Genomic DNA, 16,152 nt, shown 5'->3' with positions numbered 1-16,152 from the left:
GAGGCAGCCCCCAGGGTAGAGGCTGCTAGCACCCCTGTCCCTGGATGAGGAGCAAGGAGCCCAGCCAGCAGAGTGACTGAGGTGGTGCTGGGTGGTAGCTGAGAGCTGGCAGTTATCGCCAGCTCACCTCCCAGCTCCTTTGACAAGCAACTCAGCTCCTAAGAACCTCAGTTTCTTCAACTGTAAAGGGGGCATCATAGCGAAACCTGCCTTGTGTGTTCTGTGATGCCTCTGGGAAAATTGCCTGAGATCCCACACGTGTGGTAGCACAGGCCTGGCATGGTGGGCTCCAGAGACAATGCATGCTGCCTTCACTTCAGCTGCGCCTTGAGACCAGGCATGCCTGACCCAAAGCTCCTGTGTGCCCCGCCCAGGACTCACTGTTAGACATTCCCCGCTTCGCCCTGCTTCTCCCTCTGGCATATGCCTCTTTCCCTTTCAACAAAACTTGAAACATCTGTCTACTTTTACGGGTCCCAGTTTCTCCTCTTCCGCTCTCTCTTGCCCCTACCCAGACAGGCCCTGTCCCGGTCCACTGAAGCTATCCTTGTCACCAGTGGTGTCCTGTTGTGGAGCCCAGTGACTGTCCTGGGGCAGGTCTTGCCTTGCCATCTCAGCACTAACTGGCTCAGCAGACCAGACCCCCTCCCTTCATGAGACCCTTGCTTCCTAGAGGCACTCTGCCCTGGCTCCCCAGATGCCCTCTGCCCTGGGTCCCCTCCTGCCTCCCCAGCTGCCTCTCCTCAGCTCCCGGGGGTGAGTCCTCCCTGCTCTCCAGCCTCCTAACCCTGGGCTGTCCCCAGGCTGGTCCTCTGCTGTCCTTTCTCTGTACTTGCTGCTAAGGTGGCTTCACCTGGGTCCCTTGTGTTACCACCACCTCTGCATTCCTGATATGTGTGCCCCACAGCTTGGCCATGCAATTTATGTTCGTGTCCTAATTTATAAAGGTGACTGAGTGACAGCACAGAGAGGTCAGAGCTACTGAAAGGAAAGTTCACCCGGGCTCACAGTGCTCCTGGAGACCCAAGGGTGGGCATGCCCCACAGGGCCCTGGGGAAGCACCAGCATCGGTCTGGAGGAGAAGAGCAGGGGGCCCAGGGCACAGCCTTTATTGGAATTCCTGTGGGAAAGGCATGGCAGGGCCTGGGAGGCAGGTTGGGACCAGCTGGTTGGAATAATTCTGGTGGACTTTGGGGCTGAGGGCCCAATCCTGGTTGTCTGGTGCCTGGCCCTGGCTCTGTTCAGGGCAAGGGGAATCTTGGCTTGGTGTGAGAGTTACATACAGCAGGTGGCTTGGGGGGTGGACTTGGGCTTCATTGGTTTGTATATCAAAGATGGACTCACTGACTGTGGTTTACGGCCTCTAGGAATTAGCTCTGAAGTGCAGTCCAATGCCCAGCAAGTCCCTCAAGATAGTAAAACTTGATGCAGTATAGAAAAGAATTCAGACGTACTATACCGTGTCCTCTGAATTCCAGACTTAAATATGCAGCCGTGTAATAAGCATTTCAAACCCAACACGCCCCACTTTCAACTCGACGGGCCCCAGATCTGCTAGGCTTGCAGTTCCCCACTCCAGCTGACCTCAGGTGTTCAAACCAGGCACCTTGGGGTCACCCCTGGCTTCTCGCTTTCTCTCAAATCCACGTCCAGTCGGTCAGCAGATCCTGCTGTCTCCACCTTCAAAACTGGCTACAGCCTGGCCAGGCGTGGTGGCTCATGCCTGTAATCCCAGCGCTTTGGGAGGCCGAGGTGGGCAGATCACTTGAGGTCGGGAGTTCGAGACCAGCCTGGGCAACATTGTGAAACCCCGTCTCTACTAAAATAGAAAAAAATTAGCCAGAGTGTTACTCACCTGTAATCCCAGCTCACCCCTGTAATCCCAGCTACTCCGGAGGCTGAGGCAGGATAATCGCTTGAACTCAGGAGAGGGAGATTGTGGTGATCCGAGATCGTGCCGCTGTACTCCAGCCTGGGCAACAAGAGCAAAACTCTGTCTCAAAAAGCCCCCAAAAAACAAAAAACTGGCTACAGCCTGTTCACTGCTGCCCTCCAGCCCGAGTTTCTGCACCCCCCGCGCCCCCCACCACCAACAGGTCTCCAGCACCTGCCCCGGTTCCCCTCTGTACTCTCCACACAGCAGCCAGGGAGAGCCTGTTCAGATGCAGGGCCTGTGACTGCCCTACACACACCTGCCCTTTTCAACCTGGAGTCACAGCCAAAGCCCTCAGGATCTGGCCTCACCCCTCGAGGACCTCTTCCTCTGTCCTGCCCATCACTCCCTCCCCTCCAGCCACACTGGCCTCCTGGCTGGGCCAGAACAGTGCAGGCCCATGACCGCTTCAGGCCTTCGCACTCACCATGGCCCTGTCCAGCAAGCCCCTCCTGTGCCCGCCCTCTCCTCGCTGCTTCCTTCATGCCTTGACTAAAAGGTCTTCAATAAATAAGCTATTGGTTTATTGATTTTTGAGACGGAGTCTCGCTCTCTAGCCCAGGCTGGAGTGCAGTGGCGTGATCTCGGCTCACTGCAACCTCCACCTATCCAGTTCAAGCAATTCTCCTGCCTCGGCCTCCCTAGTAGCTGGGATTACAGGCTCCTGCCACCAAGCCTGGCTAATTTTTGTATTTTTTTGGTAGAGACAGGGTTTTCCTATGTTGGCCAGGCTGGTCTTGAACTCCTGACCTCAAGTGATCTGCCTGCCTCGGCCTCCCAAAGTGCTGGGATTACAGACAAGAGACACTGCACCCAGCCTAACACACTGTTTAAGTGGCAACTTGGGCTGGCCAAGGTAGCTCACACCTGTAATTCCAGCACTTTGGGAGGCTGAGGCGAGAGGATGGCTTGAGCCCAGGAGTTTGAGACCAGCCTGGACAACATGATGAGACCCCGTCTCTACAAAAAAAATAAAATAAGATTAGCTGGGCATGGTGGTGTGTGCCTGTAGTCCCAGCTACTCAGGAGGCTCAGGTGGGAGGATCATTTGAGCCCAGGAGTTCAAGGCTTCAGTGAGTTATAATCCTACCACTGCACTCCAGCTTGGGTGGCAGAGCAAGACCTGGTCTCAATAAATAAATAATTCACTGCTGCTAACTCCCAGGCACCCTCCCTGCTTGCTTTTTCTTCTCGGTACACATTATCTTATAATGTGTTACCCATTTTGCTTGCTTATCTTGAGGGGAGATGGTCAGGCAGGGCTGGAGTGGAGAGGGCCTTGAACTCCACAACGAGGCATTTCACCTTGGCTGTCTGCCTTCCTCCTCTTCCTCCCAGTGGAAAACTCAGCGTGGGTGTGGAGTTTTGTCTGTTCAGTGCTGCATCCTCAGCGTGTAGAACATGAAGGCACTCCACAAATATTTGTCAGATGACTAACTTAGCCTTTTACATGGAGATGTGTTTGAAATAAGCTCAACACTTTAAAGTCTTTTTGAATGACCCTGAGGTTTGTTTTTTGTTTTTTGCTTTTTTTTTTTTGAGACAGAATCTTGTTCTGTCACCAGGCTTAGAGTGCAGTGGCATGATCTTGGCTCACTGCAATCTCTGCCTCCCGGGTTCAAGTGATTCCCCTGCCTCAGTCTCCTGAGTAGCTCGGACTACAGGTGCAGGCCACCATGCCTGGCTAATTTCTTTTTTTTTTTTTTTTTTTTGTATTTTAGTAGATACAGGGTTTCACCATCTTGGCCAGGATGGTCTCGATCTCCTGACCTTGTGATCTGCCTGCCTTGGCCTCCCAAAGTGCTGGAATTACAGGCGTGAGCCCCTGTGCCTGGCCTACCATGAGGTCATCTTTTTACAGATTACTGCTTACTTCCTGCATATCATGTGCTAATTTCTCATTCTGGCTGCTAATTTCTGTGTCTCCCCTAGCCCTGCTGTCTAGTCAGACACCCCCAGACCCTGTGCAGGCGGAGGAGAAGCTGTTGCCCCCGCCTGTGATCCAGTATGACATGGAGGCTGAGAAGCAGCTGATCCGGGAGGTGAGACCCACGTGGGTGGGAACACGGAGAAGGGGCAGGCAGGTGGGGCCAGCAGGAAGGGCAGGGCTTCCCCTGGGGTCCAAGGAGGGCGCAGCTCCAGTGTGATATCACCACACCTTCACCCTGGGGTTGATCCTAAGAAAGCAGAGGCTCAAGGAGATGCCAGGACTTGCCCAAGGTCACACGGCAAAGAGTCTGAGGCAGGATTTGAACTTAGCTTCCTGACTCCAGACTGCAGGCAGTGCCGCCTCAGGGCCTGCGTGGTGATAATAGAGGGGTGCGGGGGCATCTCTGGGGTGTGGTCTCCCCTTGGTTTTGAAGGGTGGGCGGCTGTGGAATGGCCTGTGCAGAGGCGAGGCAGTCAGGTGGGGAGGAGTCTGTCCCCCAGCAGCCGCCAACAACCGGGGTCTGAGCCAGGCAGCCTGTGTGACCAACAGGTGTGTGGTATTGGCCTCCCGGAAAAGGCTGCCACCGGGGGCACCTGGCTCCTCTCATAGGGGTGCCTCCCAACATTCCTTGGAAGCAGCGGGTCAGGTGATGCCCCTGATTTCCAGAGGCAGAGTGGATCCCCAGAGCTGGATTTCCATTGCCAGGCATGGGAGGGCCTCCCAACTCCTGCTTTTGGCTCCATCCCTGACTCCCTGCTCTGTTGGCTTCCAGAGATTCCCACCTAAATGCTGCATCCTAAGACCTGAGCATGCAGTGCTGTTTGACATGTGGCAGTCTCTTTTTTTATTCATTTATTTATTTATGAGACGGAGTCTTGGTCTGTCGCCCAGGCTGGAGTGCAGTGGCACCATCTAGGCTCACTGCAGCCTCTGCCTTCTGGGTTCAAGTGATTCTGGCCTCAGCATCCCTAGTGGCTGGGACTACAGGCGCGTGCCACCACTCTCAGCTAATTTTTGTTATTTTAATAGAGACGGAGTTTCACCATGTTGGCCAGAATCGTCTTGGTCTCAACCTTGTGATCACCTGCCTCGGCCTCCCAAAGTGCTGGGCTACCGGCATGAGCCACCGCGCCCAACCCTATTTATTTATTTTTGAGACAGCATCTTGTCGCCCAGGCTGGAGTGCAATGGTACAATCTCAGCTCACTACAGCCTCAAACTCCCTGGCTCAGGTGCTCCTCCGACCTCGGCTTCCCAAGTAGCTGGGACCACGGGTGCGTGTCATTACGCTTGGCTAATTTAAAATTTTTTTTGTAGAGATGGGGTCTGTCTACATTGCCCAGGCTGGTCTTGAACTCCTGGGCTCAAGCGATCCTCCCACCTCAGCTTCCCAAAGTGTTGGAATTGCAGGTGTGAACCGTCATCGCGCCGGGCCTGATAGTCCCATTAGAAAGGCTAGGGCTTTTCCTGATGTGGAACCTAATGCCAGGCAGAACGAGCTCTCCAGGGACTGGGCCTGGATGTGTCCACAGCTGGACCCCGGCCACTCAACTACAACCTCCCATTGGGGTGCACCCTCAGGCACCGGAAGCCCCTGTTGGGGACCCTTTGGGGACCTGGGGCCCAGCCTCTGGGGCAGACGGGAAGAACTGGAGGGACTCAGTTCTGCGGCCTGGAGGCCTGGGAAAAATTCACCTTAGAGCCTCGGTGTGTGTGTGTGTGGGGGGGGGGGGGGGGGGGCGGGGCTGAATGTGACGGGTGGGACCTGTGCTGTTTTGGGAGAGGCTCCTTGGTGCCCCCAGTGGATGCCGCCCGCCCCTGCAGGCTCTGGGAGCTCCTTGGCGGGCACTGCCTACCCTGGCTGAACGCAGGCAAGCCCACAGAAACCAGAGAAGTGAGCCTGCTGGAGTTCGGAGTGGGCATGGAGTCACACAGCAGCCCGGGGACCTTTGGTCACAGATGCAGGGGTGGGGCGGGCTGCGCAGGACGGAGGCTTCCTTTCCCAGAACCCGGTGGGGCCAGCGGTCCCCGCTGTCCAGTAAGTAGGGCACTGCCGCCCCCTGGTGGTCACTAGGGAGAAGCGACGCTATTCCTGGCAGGCCCACAGAGGTGCCACCGATGGGAGTGCTTTCTGCCCTGGGGAAGGGGTCACCTGCCTCCTCCACCTCATGGGGTGGTCCAGTGGCCACTGCGTCAGAGTGCTACTGCCTGATGCTACTGGCACCAGGATTCCAAGAAACCCTGAGGTGTCTTCTGTGAGCCATGCTTGGAGGAAGGGTTGAAGATGTCTGTGCCTCCCGCCCCTCTGCTATCCCTGCTTCCCTCCTCCCTTCCATGTGCTCTTTTTCACAACTCTCATATTTATTGAGCACCTACTATGCGCCTGGAACCGTGTTTCCCTTTCATTCAGGAAAAGGGAGGAGGCCTGTCTTTGTAGGGAAGAAGGCATGGGCTTGGGTCCAGTCCCCAGTCTGAGCCAGAGTTTTGGACTAGAAGATTCCTAGGGTCCGCCCAGCTTTCACTTTCTGTGAGTCCATCCTTATGGGCTCTGTGGCCTTGGGCAGGTTGTTGAGCTCTCTGAGCCTCTGTCTCATCTGCTAGCGGCTTTCCTGATGCTTTCTGAGGATGTAAGAGGATGAAACGAAGGGGCATCTTCTCCTTGGTGGGCTGTGTGTCATGTACCAAGTAGGACTGGGGGTCAGCTCCACCGTTCAGTCCTTAACAGGCATATTGTGTGTGTGCTGGGTGCTGGACACGCTAGCTGGAGGGGGATGTGGGGCCAAGAAAGGGTTTTCATGTTTTAAATGTTGGAAGTGAGAGGGCATGTCTTGTAGACTGTTAGGAGTGATCCAGCAGAGGGAGAAGTCGAGGTCTAAGAAGGAGGGGGCGGACTGCAGGCACAAGGTCCTGGGGCTGGGTGCTTGGGTTCCGAGGAGGTGGAGCTTCCCGGTAGATCCGCACGTGGACGGGAAGGTGAGGGAGTCCTGTGCCTCCCTGTCTCTGTGATTTACAGGCAGGGAATGTGGGGGGAGTGGAGGGTTGGGAAGATGGAGCTAAAAGGTAGGACCGGGGCTATGGGCTCAGCCATGTAGAAGCCCACCTGCCTGAGATTCAGGGCCCATGTTTAAAAGTGAGAATGGGGCTGGGCGTGGTGGCTCAGGCCTGTAATCCCAGCACTTTGCGAGGCCGAGGCGGGTGGATCACTTGAGGTCAGGAGTTCAAGACCAGCCTCATATAAGAGGACCCACCTGGCCAACGTGGTAAAACCCTGTCTCTACTAAAAATACAAAAATTAGCTGGGCATGGTGTCACGTGCCTGTGATCTCAGCTACTTGGGTGGCTGAGGCAGGAGTATCACTTGAACCCAAGAGGCAGAGGTTACGTGAGCTGTGACCATGCCACTGCACTCCAGCCTGGGTGACAGAGCAAAACTCTGACCCAAATAAATAAATAAAATAATTTGTGTGTGCATGTGTGTGCATATGTGCATGTGCATGTGTATGCATTGTGTACGTGTGTACATATGCATGTGTGTCTGCATGTGTGCATGCCTATGTGTGCCTGTGCGTGCTTGTGTGTATGTGTACATAAGTGTACATGTGTGCAGGTGTGTACGTGTGTGTACATGTGTGTGTGCATGCATGTGTGCAGGTGTGCGCTTGTGTGTATGTGTACATAAGTGTGTGTGTGCATATATGTGTGTTTCCATCCATGTATTGCTAGGGTGAGGCCTGGGTTTAACCAGGGTCAGAGCTGGGCTGGGAGAAAGCAATACAGGGGCTGGGTAAGGAAGTCAGGGATGCTTGCTGACTGGAGTCACAGGTCCTGATGCCAGCTGGGTGAGGAGGGCAGCAAGAGCAGGAGCAGTGGAGGAGAGGGCTGCAGGGTCTGAGGAGCTGCCTGGTCATGGAGTGTCCTTGGGCCTCAGTAACACTGCAGGCGTTGTTTTGAGGTTCAAGTGTATCTAAACATGTATGGAAGAATGCATGGTTACAGCGGAATTACTCCCCATCTCCTTGTCTCCCTCCCTAGGAGCCGAAATCAGTGCTGTCTATGCCACTTTGTATTTGCCAAAGGGATCTGGAGGGGTGGGAGTGTGCCATGGTGCTTGCCCACCCCATCCCTGTCCTTGTCCTGTCTCTCTGGCTTACTACAGTAGCAGGCACCTCTATCAGCAGTGACTCCAGAAGGCAAAGGGTCCCAGATGATCTTTAATTCATGGTGCCTTGCCCTTCTTTCGGGCCATGTGTGTCAGGTGCCTGAATGTGCTGCATGCCCGTGAACCTGCAGTTCTGCTCTTGCATTTACTGGTTCCGCAGGTGCTCATCCAATCCCTCCTCTGGTGAGGTCTGAGGCTACAAGACAGGATGGTCCTTTCAGCCTGGCCAAGATGGTGAAACCCCAACTCTACCAAAAACATAAAAAATTAGCTGGGTGTGGTGGTGCACACCTGTACTCCCAGCTACTCAGGAGGCTGAGGTGGAAGAATCACTTGAACCCAGGAGGCAGAGGTTGCAGTGAGCTGAGATCATGCCACTGCACTCCAGCCTGAGCAACAGAGTGAGACTCCATCTAAAAAAAAAAAAAAGGTTCTTGTTCTCTGGAGGGTGCCTTCTGCTAGCGGAGGGAGGTCAACAATAAACTATAATCAAATAAATAGAGACTATCATGAAGGAAGCAATGGTTCAGGCAGAAGAAGCAGCTCCTGAGATTACTAGGAAGCTGGAGAGACAGGCAGACCTAAAGAAGGAAAAGAAGCTACTGGTGGCCCTTGCCCTGGTGTCAGAAGGCGGCAGCTGTGGAGGGCTATGAGGAAGGAGGGTGCTGCTGAGAGAGCTCACTCTCCCTCCCATTCACACACCATTGATACCTGTTCATACAGTTCACACCAGTTCACACATTATTCACACCCAATCACACCTGTTCACACCCATTTGCACCTGTTCACACCCCTTCCCTGGGCAAGTGTGTCCTGCCCTTGACTGTACCCCAGGAGTCCTCATCCTGGGGTAGTGAAATGTTGAAAACCCCCAAAAGAAGTGAAAGCCAAAGCCCAGGAGGCGCCTCAGGAGAATGGAATGGGAGACCCATCTCTCCAAACCCAAGAAAGAGAAATCTTCCCCAAGGAGGAGCAGGCTAGTGCCGATCCTGGGCAGGCAGGTGGCAGCATGTCTTCCCAAGATGGAGGCTGGGCGCGGTGGCTCATGCCCGTAATCCCAGAACTTTGGGAGACCAAGGTGGGCAGATTGCTTGAGGTCAGGAGTTACAGACCAGCCTGGGCAACATGGTAAGACCCCCATCTTTACCAAAAATACAAAAAAATTAGCTGACCATGGTGGTGGGTGCCTGTGTTCTCAGCTACTCGGGAGGCTGAGGTGAGAGAATTGCTTGAGCCCCGGGGGTGGAGGTTGCAGTGAGCTGAGACTGTGCCACTGCACTCCAGCCTGGGCAACAGAAGAAAAAAAAAAAAAGCTGGGTGCAATGGCTCATGCCTGTAATCCCAGCACTTTTGGGAGGCCAAGGTGGGCGAATCACCTGAGGTTAGGAGTTCAAGACCAGCCTGGCCAATGTGGTGAACCCCATCTCTACTAAAAATATAAAAATTAGCCAGGTGTGGTGACGCATACCTGTAATTCCAGCTACTTGGGAGGCCAAGGCAGGAGAATTGCTTGAAGCCAGGAAGTGGAGGTTGCAGTGAGCTGAGATCACACCACTGCACTCCAGCCTGGGCAACAAGAGTGAAACTCCATCTCAATAAAAACATAAAAGATGGAGACATCTTCATTCAAGGAGGAAACAGTTAGTGATCCCAAGGGGCAGGCAACGGGAGTATTGCCAAGGAAAAGAGATTGTCTTGCAAGGAGAAACCATCAGCAATGGGCCTGGAGAGGCCACTGGCAGCAAGATCAACTCCAAGAAGGAAAAGTTTCACAAACCATCCCAGGAAGATCAGAATGAACATTTCCTGGGGGAGAAGCAAGGTGGCATTTTCCAACCCTACACCCCAACAAAAACAAATTCTCTCTCTCTCTCTCACACACACACACACACACTAAATAGCACAATAGAAGCTCAGAAAGCATGTTAAGAAGAAATAGAGGCCAGGCAAGGTGGCTCACACCTGTAATCCCATCACTTTTCAAGGCTGACATGGCAAAACCCTGTCTCTACCAAAAATATGAAAATCAGCTAGGTGTGGTGGTGTGTGTGTGTACTAGGCTGCTTGGAAGGCAGAGGCAGGAGAATCAGGAGAATCACTTGAACCTGGGAGGCAGAGATTGCAGTGAGCCAAAGTTGCAGCACTGCACTCTAGCCCGGGAGATAGAGTGAGACTCCATCTCAGAAAGGAAAATAAGCAATAGAGGAAGGAACAGAGCAGTGCAGAGGGGCTTCCAAGAGTGGTCAGGGAAGGGCTCTCTGAGGGGGTCACTAAGCTGGGAAGGTGCTTGCCAGGGAGCAGGGCAAAGGCCTTGGGGTCAGGAGGACTTGGGTGTGGCTAGGAGGCCCCAAATGTGCATCATAGCCGTCAAGGGATAGGCAGGGCCAGATCACTTGGGACTCAGGTCAAGTTGAGGAGCTTAGATTTCATCCATGAACATGGGACACCATGTCAAATCCTAATCAGGGTATGAACACCATGGCTGTGTTGGGGAGAGGTTGGGGCCAGAGTAAGAATGGAAATGAGGAACAGGTGGCTGTTTGGATGAGAGCTGCAGTGATAGCAAAGATGGAGAGGAGTGGGGGAATAAAAACATATTTCATCATTGGTGGGTTGAGGACAATTGGGCAGAAAGGTATTTGCCTATGTGGAAGGGTGTTCATGATATATTGTTGTGTGGATAAAATAGATTGCAAACAAATGTGTATGTTACTGGCCTGTTAAAGATGCACTGAGAGTGCCGGGCATGGTGGCTCATACCTGTTACCCTAGCACTTTGGGAGGCTGAGGCTGGCAAACCACCTGAGGTCAGGAGTTCGAGACCACCCTGGCCAACATGGTGAAACCCCATTTCTACTAAAAAAAAAAAAAAAAAAATTAGCCAGGCATGGGGTGGCAGGCACCTGTAATCCCAGCTACTTGGGAGGCTGAGGCAGGAGAATCTCTTGAACCTGGGAGGTGGAGGTTGCAGTGAGCTGAGATCGCGCCATTGCACTCCAACCTGGGCAACAAGAGCGAAACGCTGTCTCAAAAACAAAGCAAAACACTGAGAGGCTGTGCATGGCGGCTCATGCCTGTAAGTCCAATACTTTGGGAGGCCAAGGTGGAAGGATCACTTGAGGCCAGGAGTTTGAGACCAAGCCGGGCAACAGAGTGAGACCCCCTACTCTATAAATTTTTCATTTTTTAATTTTAATTTTATTTTTATTTTTGAGACAGAGTCTCACTCTGTCACCCAGGCTTGAGTGATCTCGGCTTACTGCAACCTCCACCTCCCAGGTTCAAGCGGTTTCGTGCCTCAGACTCCCGAGTAGCTGAGATTGTAGGCGCGCCACCATGCTTGGCTAATTTTTGTATTTTTAGTAGAGACAGGGTTTCACCATGTTGGCCAGGCTGGTCTCAAACTCCTGGCCTCAAGTGACCTGCCTCAGCTTCCCAAAGTGCTGTGATTACAGGTGTGAGCCACTGGGCCCAGCCTGTAAGTTTTTTTAAAAAATTAGCTGACGGTGGCATGCCCATAGTCCTAGCCATTTGGGAGGCTGAGGCAGGAGGATTGCTTGAGCCCGGGAGTTTGACGCTGGAATAAGCCATGATTATGCCATTGCACTCCGGCCTGGGGGACAGAGTGAGACCCTGTCTCAAAACCAAAACCAAACCAAAAAGCATCAAGAACAGTTTAGAAAAGTCTTCACCAGCAAGTAATTATCACAGTGTTGTACAACTGGATTCTTTTGGCTTACTTACATGTTCTGTATTGTTTGAATAACAAAAAATAACAATACTGAAAGGTGGGTTTCAAAATGATGATAAAATGCTGCCCGCCCTCTGGCCCATCCCCTCCCTCTCCCAGGAGTATGAAGAGCGCCTGGCCCGCCTGAAAGCTGACTATAAGGCTGAGCAGGAGTCTCGGGCCAGGCTGGAGGAAGACATCACTGCTATGCGCAACTCATATGATGTTAGGCTGTCCACGCTGGAGGAGAACCTGCGGAAGGAGACAGGTGGGTCCTCCTTGTCCCCGGGGCTGTCTCAAGGGAAGGTGGCCTCTTTCTACCTCACTGTAGTAACTACGTCACAGAACATTTTCCACACCCCAGGAAAATGTTTCATCCTCACAAGGGTCCAGCAAGGTAGGTACCACAATTATGCTCATTATATAGATGAGGAAACTGAGGCACAGAGAGGATAAGTAACTTGCCCATGGTCACACAGGTGCTAAAGGAGAGCCAGGATCTGAACCCAGGCAGTCTGGCCCCAGAGCTAGTGTTCTAACCCACAACACTGCACTGGGATGGGTTATCCGCAGGCTGGGCCCCAGCTCAACCAGACTATAAGCAATGAAGTGCCACCCTTTCTTTGGAGGCAAATCCCACATTTCTGTGCTTTCCATAGTCTCTCTTACTTTTGAGCCTCTCTGTTACCAAAGCAACCACATCCCATAATAAGGATTTAATCCTTAGCAACAACTTTTTACCTGTCTGGAAGTTTTTGTCTTTTTTTTTTTTTAAAGATAGGGTTTCACCATGGCCAGGCTGGTCTTGAACTCCTGACCTCAGGTGATCCACCCACCTTGGCCTCTCAAAGTGCTAGGATTACAGGTGTGAGCCACTGCGTCCTGCTGTCTTCTTTTAAAAAAAAAAAAATTTTTTTTTCTGAGATGAAGTCTTGCTCTGTTGCCCAGGGTGGAGTGCAGTGGCACAATCTCAACTCACTGCAACCTCCACCTCCCAGGTTTAAGCAATTCTCATGCCTCAGCCTCCTGAGTAGCTGGGATTACAGGTGCCCACTACCACACCCAGCTAATTTTTTGTGTTTTCGGTAGAGATGGGATTTTGTCATGTTGGCCAGGCTGGTCTTGAACTCCTGGGCTCAAGCGATCCACCTGCCTCGGCCTCCCAAAGTGCTGGGATGACAGGTGTGAGCCACCGCTCCCAGCCTTTAGTTTTTGTCTTCTTTTTGCCATCCTAGGATGTTCTCTCACACCAGTGTCATTCGACACCATGCTGCCCAGAAGCCCAGACTTCCTAGCACTCATGGACAGCGTAGAATCCAGGCCTGTAAGATGACAATACTGATTGCACCGTCAGTACCGCTTGTCGTGCGTTACTGCATGCTGGGTACTGTGTGGGTGCTTTACCTGCACCCCCTCATTGAGCCTCTCCCCAGTCCAGCGAGGTAGGACTCCCTGAATCTGCCCATAACCATGTGGAAAACAAGGCTGAGAGAGATCCAGGCTATTTAGCTGGGGAGTGGATGCTATATTTCAGCAAAGGGGAAATCAAGACCCTCTTAGGGGGGCCTGGGACACAGCAATAAAGAAATGGGTGGGAGGTAAGAGAGGCGCCGGGAGCCCCTGAGCGGGAGCAGTAAGGAGCCCATGTGAACGCAGCCCTGCCTCAGCTGGGAGGGAGACCCACTCCTGTAGGAGACCCAGGGGAACAGGAGGAGGCAGATTCTGGAATTTTCTGTTTTTCGGAGTGTTCCCTCTAGTCTGGATTGAATATGAGGCCTCCAGCTGATGGTCTGGTTTCTGGAGCTCTGACGTTCATCCACAGCATTCATTAATTTAGCTCCCATGGATCTAGCATATCCAGTGGACAAGAGCCCTGTGCTGGGCGCTCCAGAGGGGGCCCCTAGGGCACCTGGGCATGAAATCTGCGGAGCTCTCAGCCTTGGAAGGCAACAAGGACCCACAAAGCCTGCCAGTATGTAAAGAGTGGTCCCAAGGCAGGGTGTGATGTGAGAGCCCAGCGCTTAGTAGTTGTGGAGGTCAAAAACTGGAGAAATCAGTGTTGGTCAGGGAAGGCTTCCTGGAAGAGGTGGAAGGAGGCAGGGTTTGGGTTCTAATGGGAAGGCAGGCAAGCTGTAGCCAGCCTCTGGGGGCACCTCGGAGGCTCTGACTCTTAAGCTTTTAGAAACAGTGGGCTTGGGGCCACCTCCTAGGGAAGGATCTCTCCCTCTGACCCTTTAAAAGCCTGAAGGAAGTTCTCCATTTTGCAGAGGCTGTCCTGCAGGCGCGAGTCCTCGACAAGGCTGAGGTCATGTCCAAGGCTGAGGTCATGTCCAAGGCTGAGGTCATGCCTAGGGCTGAGTTTGCCAGCAGGTCTGAGTACCCGCCTGCTTTTCAGTATGAGATCGTGGCAAAGCCCGAGGTCTTCTCCACAGCTGACCCTCCGCCCAGTGACGATTTCTCCAAGACTGAGCTTTCCTCCAGGTTTGCGGAGCTGCGCAAGGTGGAGCCCTCCAAGTCTGAGATTTCTCTGGGCTCCAGCGAGTCATCCACGCTTGAAGAAACCTCTGTGTCTGAGGCTTTCCTTGGGCCCGAGGAACCCTCCAATGTGGAGGTCTGCACGCCCACTGTGCAGTCCGGCAGCAGATACTTCCTGGATGAGTGCCTCAGGCAGGAGTCTGCTGGGTATCTCCTGGGGGAGCAGAACTACCTCCAGGAAGAGGAGCCGCAGGAGGAGCCTCTACAGGGGTTACTAGGCCTGTGGGACCCGTTTGCCGAGGTGGAAGCCAAGCTGGCCAGACTCTCCTCCACCACAGCCAGGACAGATGCACCCCAGGCAGACATCCCCAAGGTCCCCGTGCAGGTAGCTGATGTCATGCATGGATGTGAACACAGAGCAACCAGAGCTTGCTGGGGGCCCGGAGCACACTGTCCACACACATGGTCTCTGCTGCTCTGCACAGTGGCTGTGGTTCCACTGAGTCTGCTGTGGCTCTGGCACTGGTGGCTGGCTCGGGGCACTGGGGTCCAGGGGTCTGGGGAGGAGAAGCTCTGTCTCATGCTCTGTAATTCAATAAGAAAGTTGGGATTGAGATGCAAGGTGATGCCAGGTGGGTACCTGTTCTGCTGACGGAGGGACAGCTGTACAGGACATTTGCCCAGTTGCCATGGTTACAGTGAGCTTCCAGGTCTGCAGGAGCCTTGGGCAACCCTCACTGGCTCGTGAGCTCCATAATGACTGGGTGGGGGGGGTCTGTGGGGATCCAGCCACCTTTCAGTGACCATGAGGCCCCTGGGACGCGGCCCTTCCTCCATCCTGCCTCGCTGACCAACATCTTCTCCCTTTTCAACAGTCTTTTTGTTTTTAAAAAATGTTCCTCTTGGCCAGTCATGGTGGCTCATGCCTGTAATCCCAGCAATTTGGGAGGCCAAGGTAGGTGGATTACCTGAGGTCAGGAGTTCAAGACTGGCCTGGCCAACATGGTGAAACCCTTTCTCTACTAAAAATACAAAAATTGGTCAGGTGTGGTAGCTGGTGCCTGTAGTCCCGGCTACTCAGGAGGCTGAGGCAGGAGAATCACTTGAACCTGGGAGGCAGAAGTTGCAGTGAGCCAAGATCATGCCACTCTGCTCCAGCCTGGGCGACAGCAGCGAGACTCTGTCTCAAAGAAAAAAAGTCATCTTTTCTTCTCTCTGTCCTCTGCTTTCCTTTCCCGTGTGTGTGTGTGCACGTGCATGCGCATGTGTGTGTATCTGTGTGTCTGTGTGTGTGTCTGTGTGTGTCTTTGTGTGTGTATCTGTGTGTGTCTGTGTCTGTGTGTGTCTGTGCCTGTGTGTCTGTGTGTGCCTGTGTTTCTGTGTGTGTCTGTGTCTGCGTGTGTCTGTGTGTCTCTGTGTCTATGTGTGTGTGTATCTGTCTGTGTGTGCCTGTGTGTGTGTCTGTGTCTGTGTGTGTCTGCGTGTGCCTGTGTGTGTCTGTGTGTTTCTGTGTGTGTGTTTGTGTCTGTGTCTGCGTGTGCCTGTGTGTGTGTGTTTCTGTGTGTGTCTGTGTGTGTCTGTGTTTGTGTCTGTGTCTGCGTGTGCCTGTGTGTGTCTGTGTCTGTGTGTCTGTGTCTGCGTGTGCCTGTGTGTGTCTGTGTCTGTGTGTCTGTGCCTGTGTCTCTCTGTGTGTGCCTGTGTGTTTCTGTGTGTGTCTGTGTCTGTGTCTGTGTGTGTTTATTTAGAGAGACGTCCCAGCTCTACCACTTCCTTGGTTGTGTGATTTTTCTGTGCTCGGTTTTTTTCATCTGTAAAATGGGGATGCTTCAGATGAGCAGATGCGGCAAGGCTCCTGGCACACAGCAGGTGCCCCCCACATGCCTCTCTCCCTGTTTCATCTCTTCACTGTTCTCCCCCTCGTCTCT

General features: G+C 53.3%; 1 protein-coding gene across 12 annotated transcripts in view; it reads left to right on the top strand.

The window, feature by feature from the left end:
• Positions 1-16,152, top strand: part of KIF17 (kinesin family member 17) — a 45,671-nt gene that overhangs the window by 15,557 nt on the left and 13,962 nt on the right. For all 12 annotated transcript variants that reach the window (XR_008482609.2, XR_013519843.1, XR_013519842.1 and 9 more), the window contains 3 exons: positions 3,866-3,975; positions 11,873-12,020; positions 14,020-14,612. Coding sequence is in view for 7 of the 12 variants with exons in the window: in XM_035308005.3 (XP_035163896.2) it covers positions 3,866-3,975; positions 11,873-12,020; positions 14,020-14,612 (851 nt within the window). In the remaining 5 variants the exon portion in view is untranslated. The remainder of the gene's footprint in view (positions 1-3,865; positions 3,976-11,872; positions 12,021-14,019; positions 14,613-16,152) is intronic.

The sequence above is a fragment of the Callithrix jacchus genome, chromosome 7 (genome assembly GCF_049354715.1).
Source record: "Callithrix jacchus isolate 240 chromosome 7, calJac240_pri, whole genome shotgun sequence".
In the NCBI taxonomy this organism is placed as follows: Eukaryota; Metazoa; Chordata; class Mammalia; order Primates; family Cebidae; genus Callithrix; species Callithrix jacchus.
This window is presented reverse-complemented; position numbering and strand designations above follow the sequence as displayed.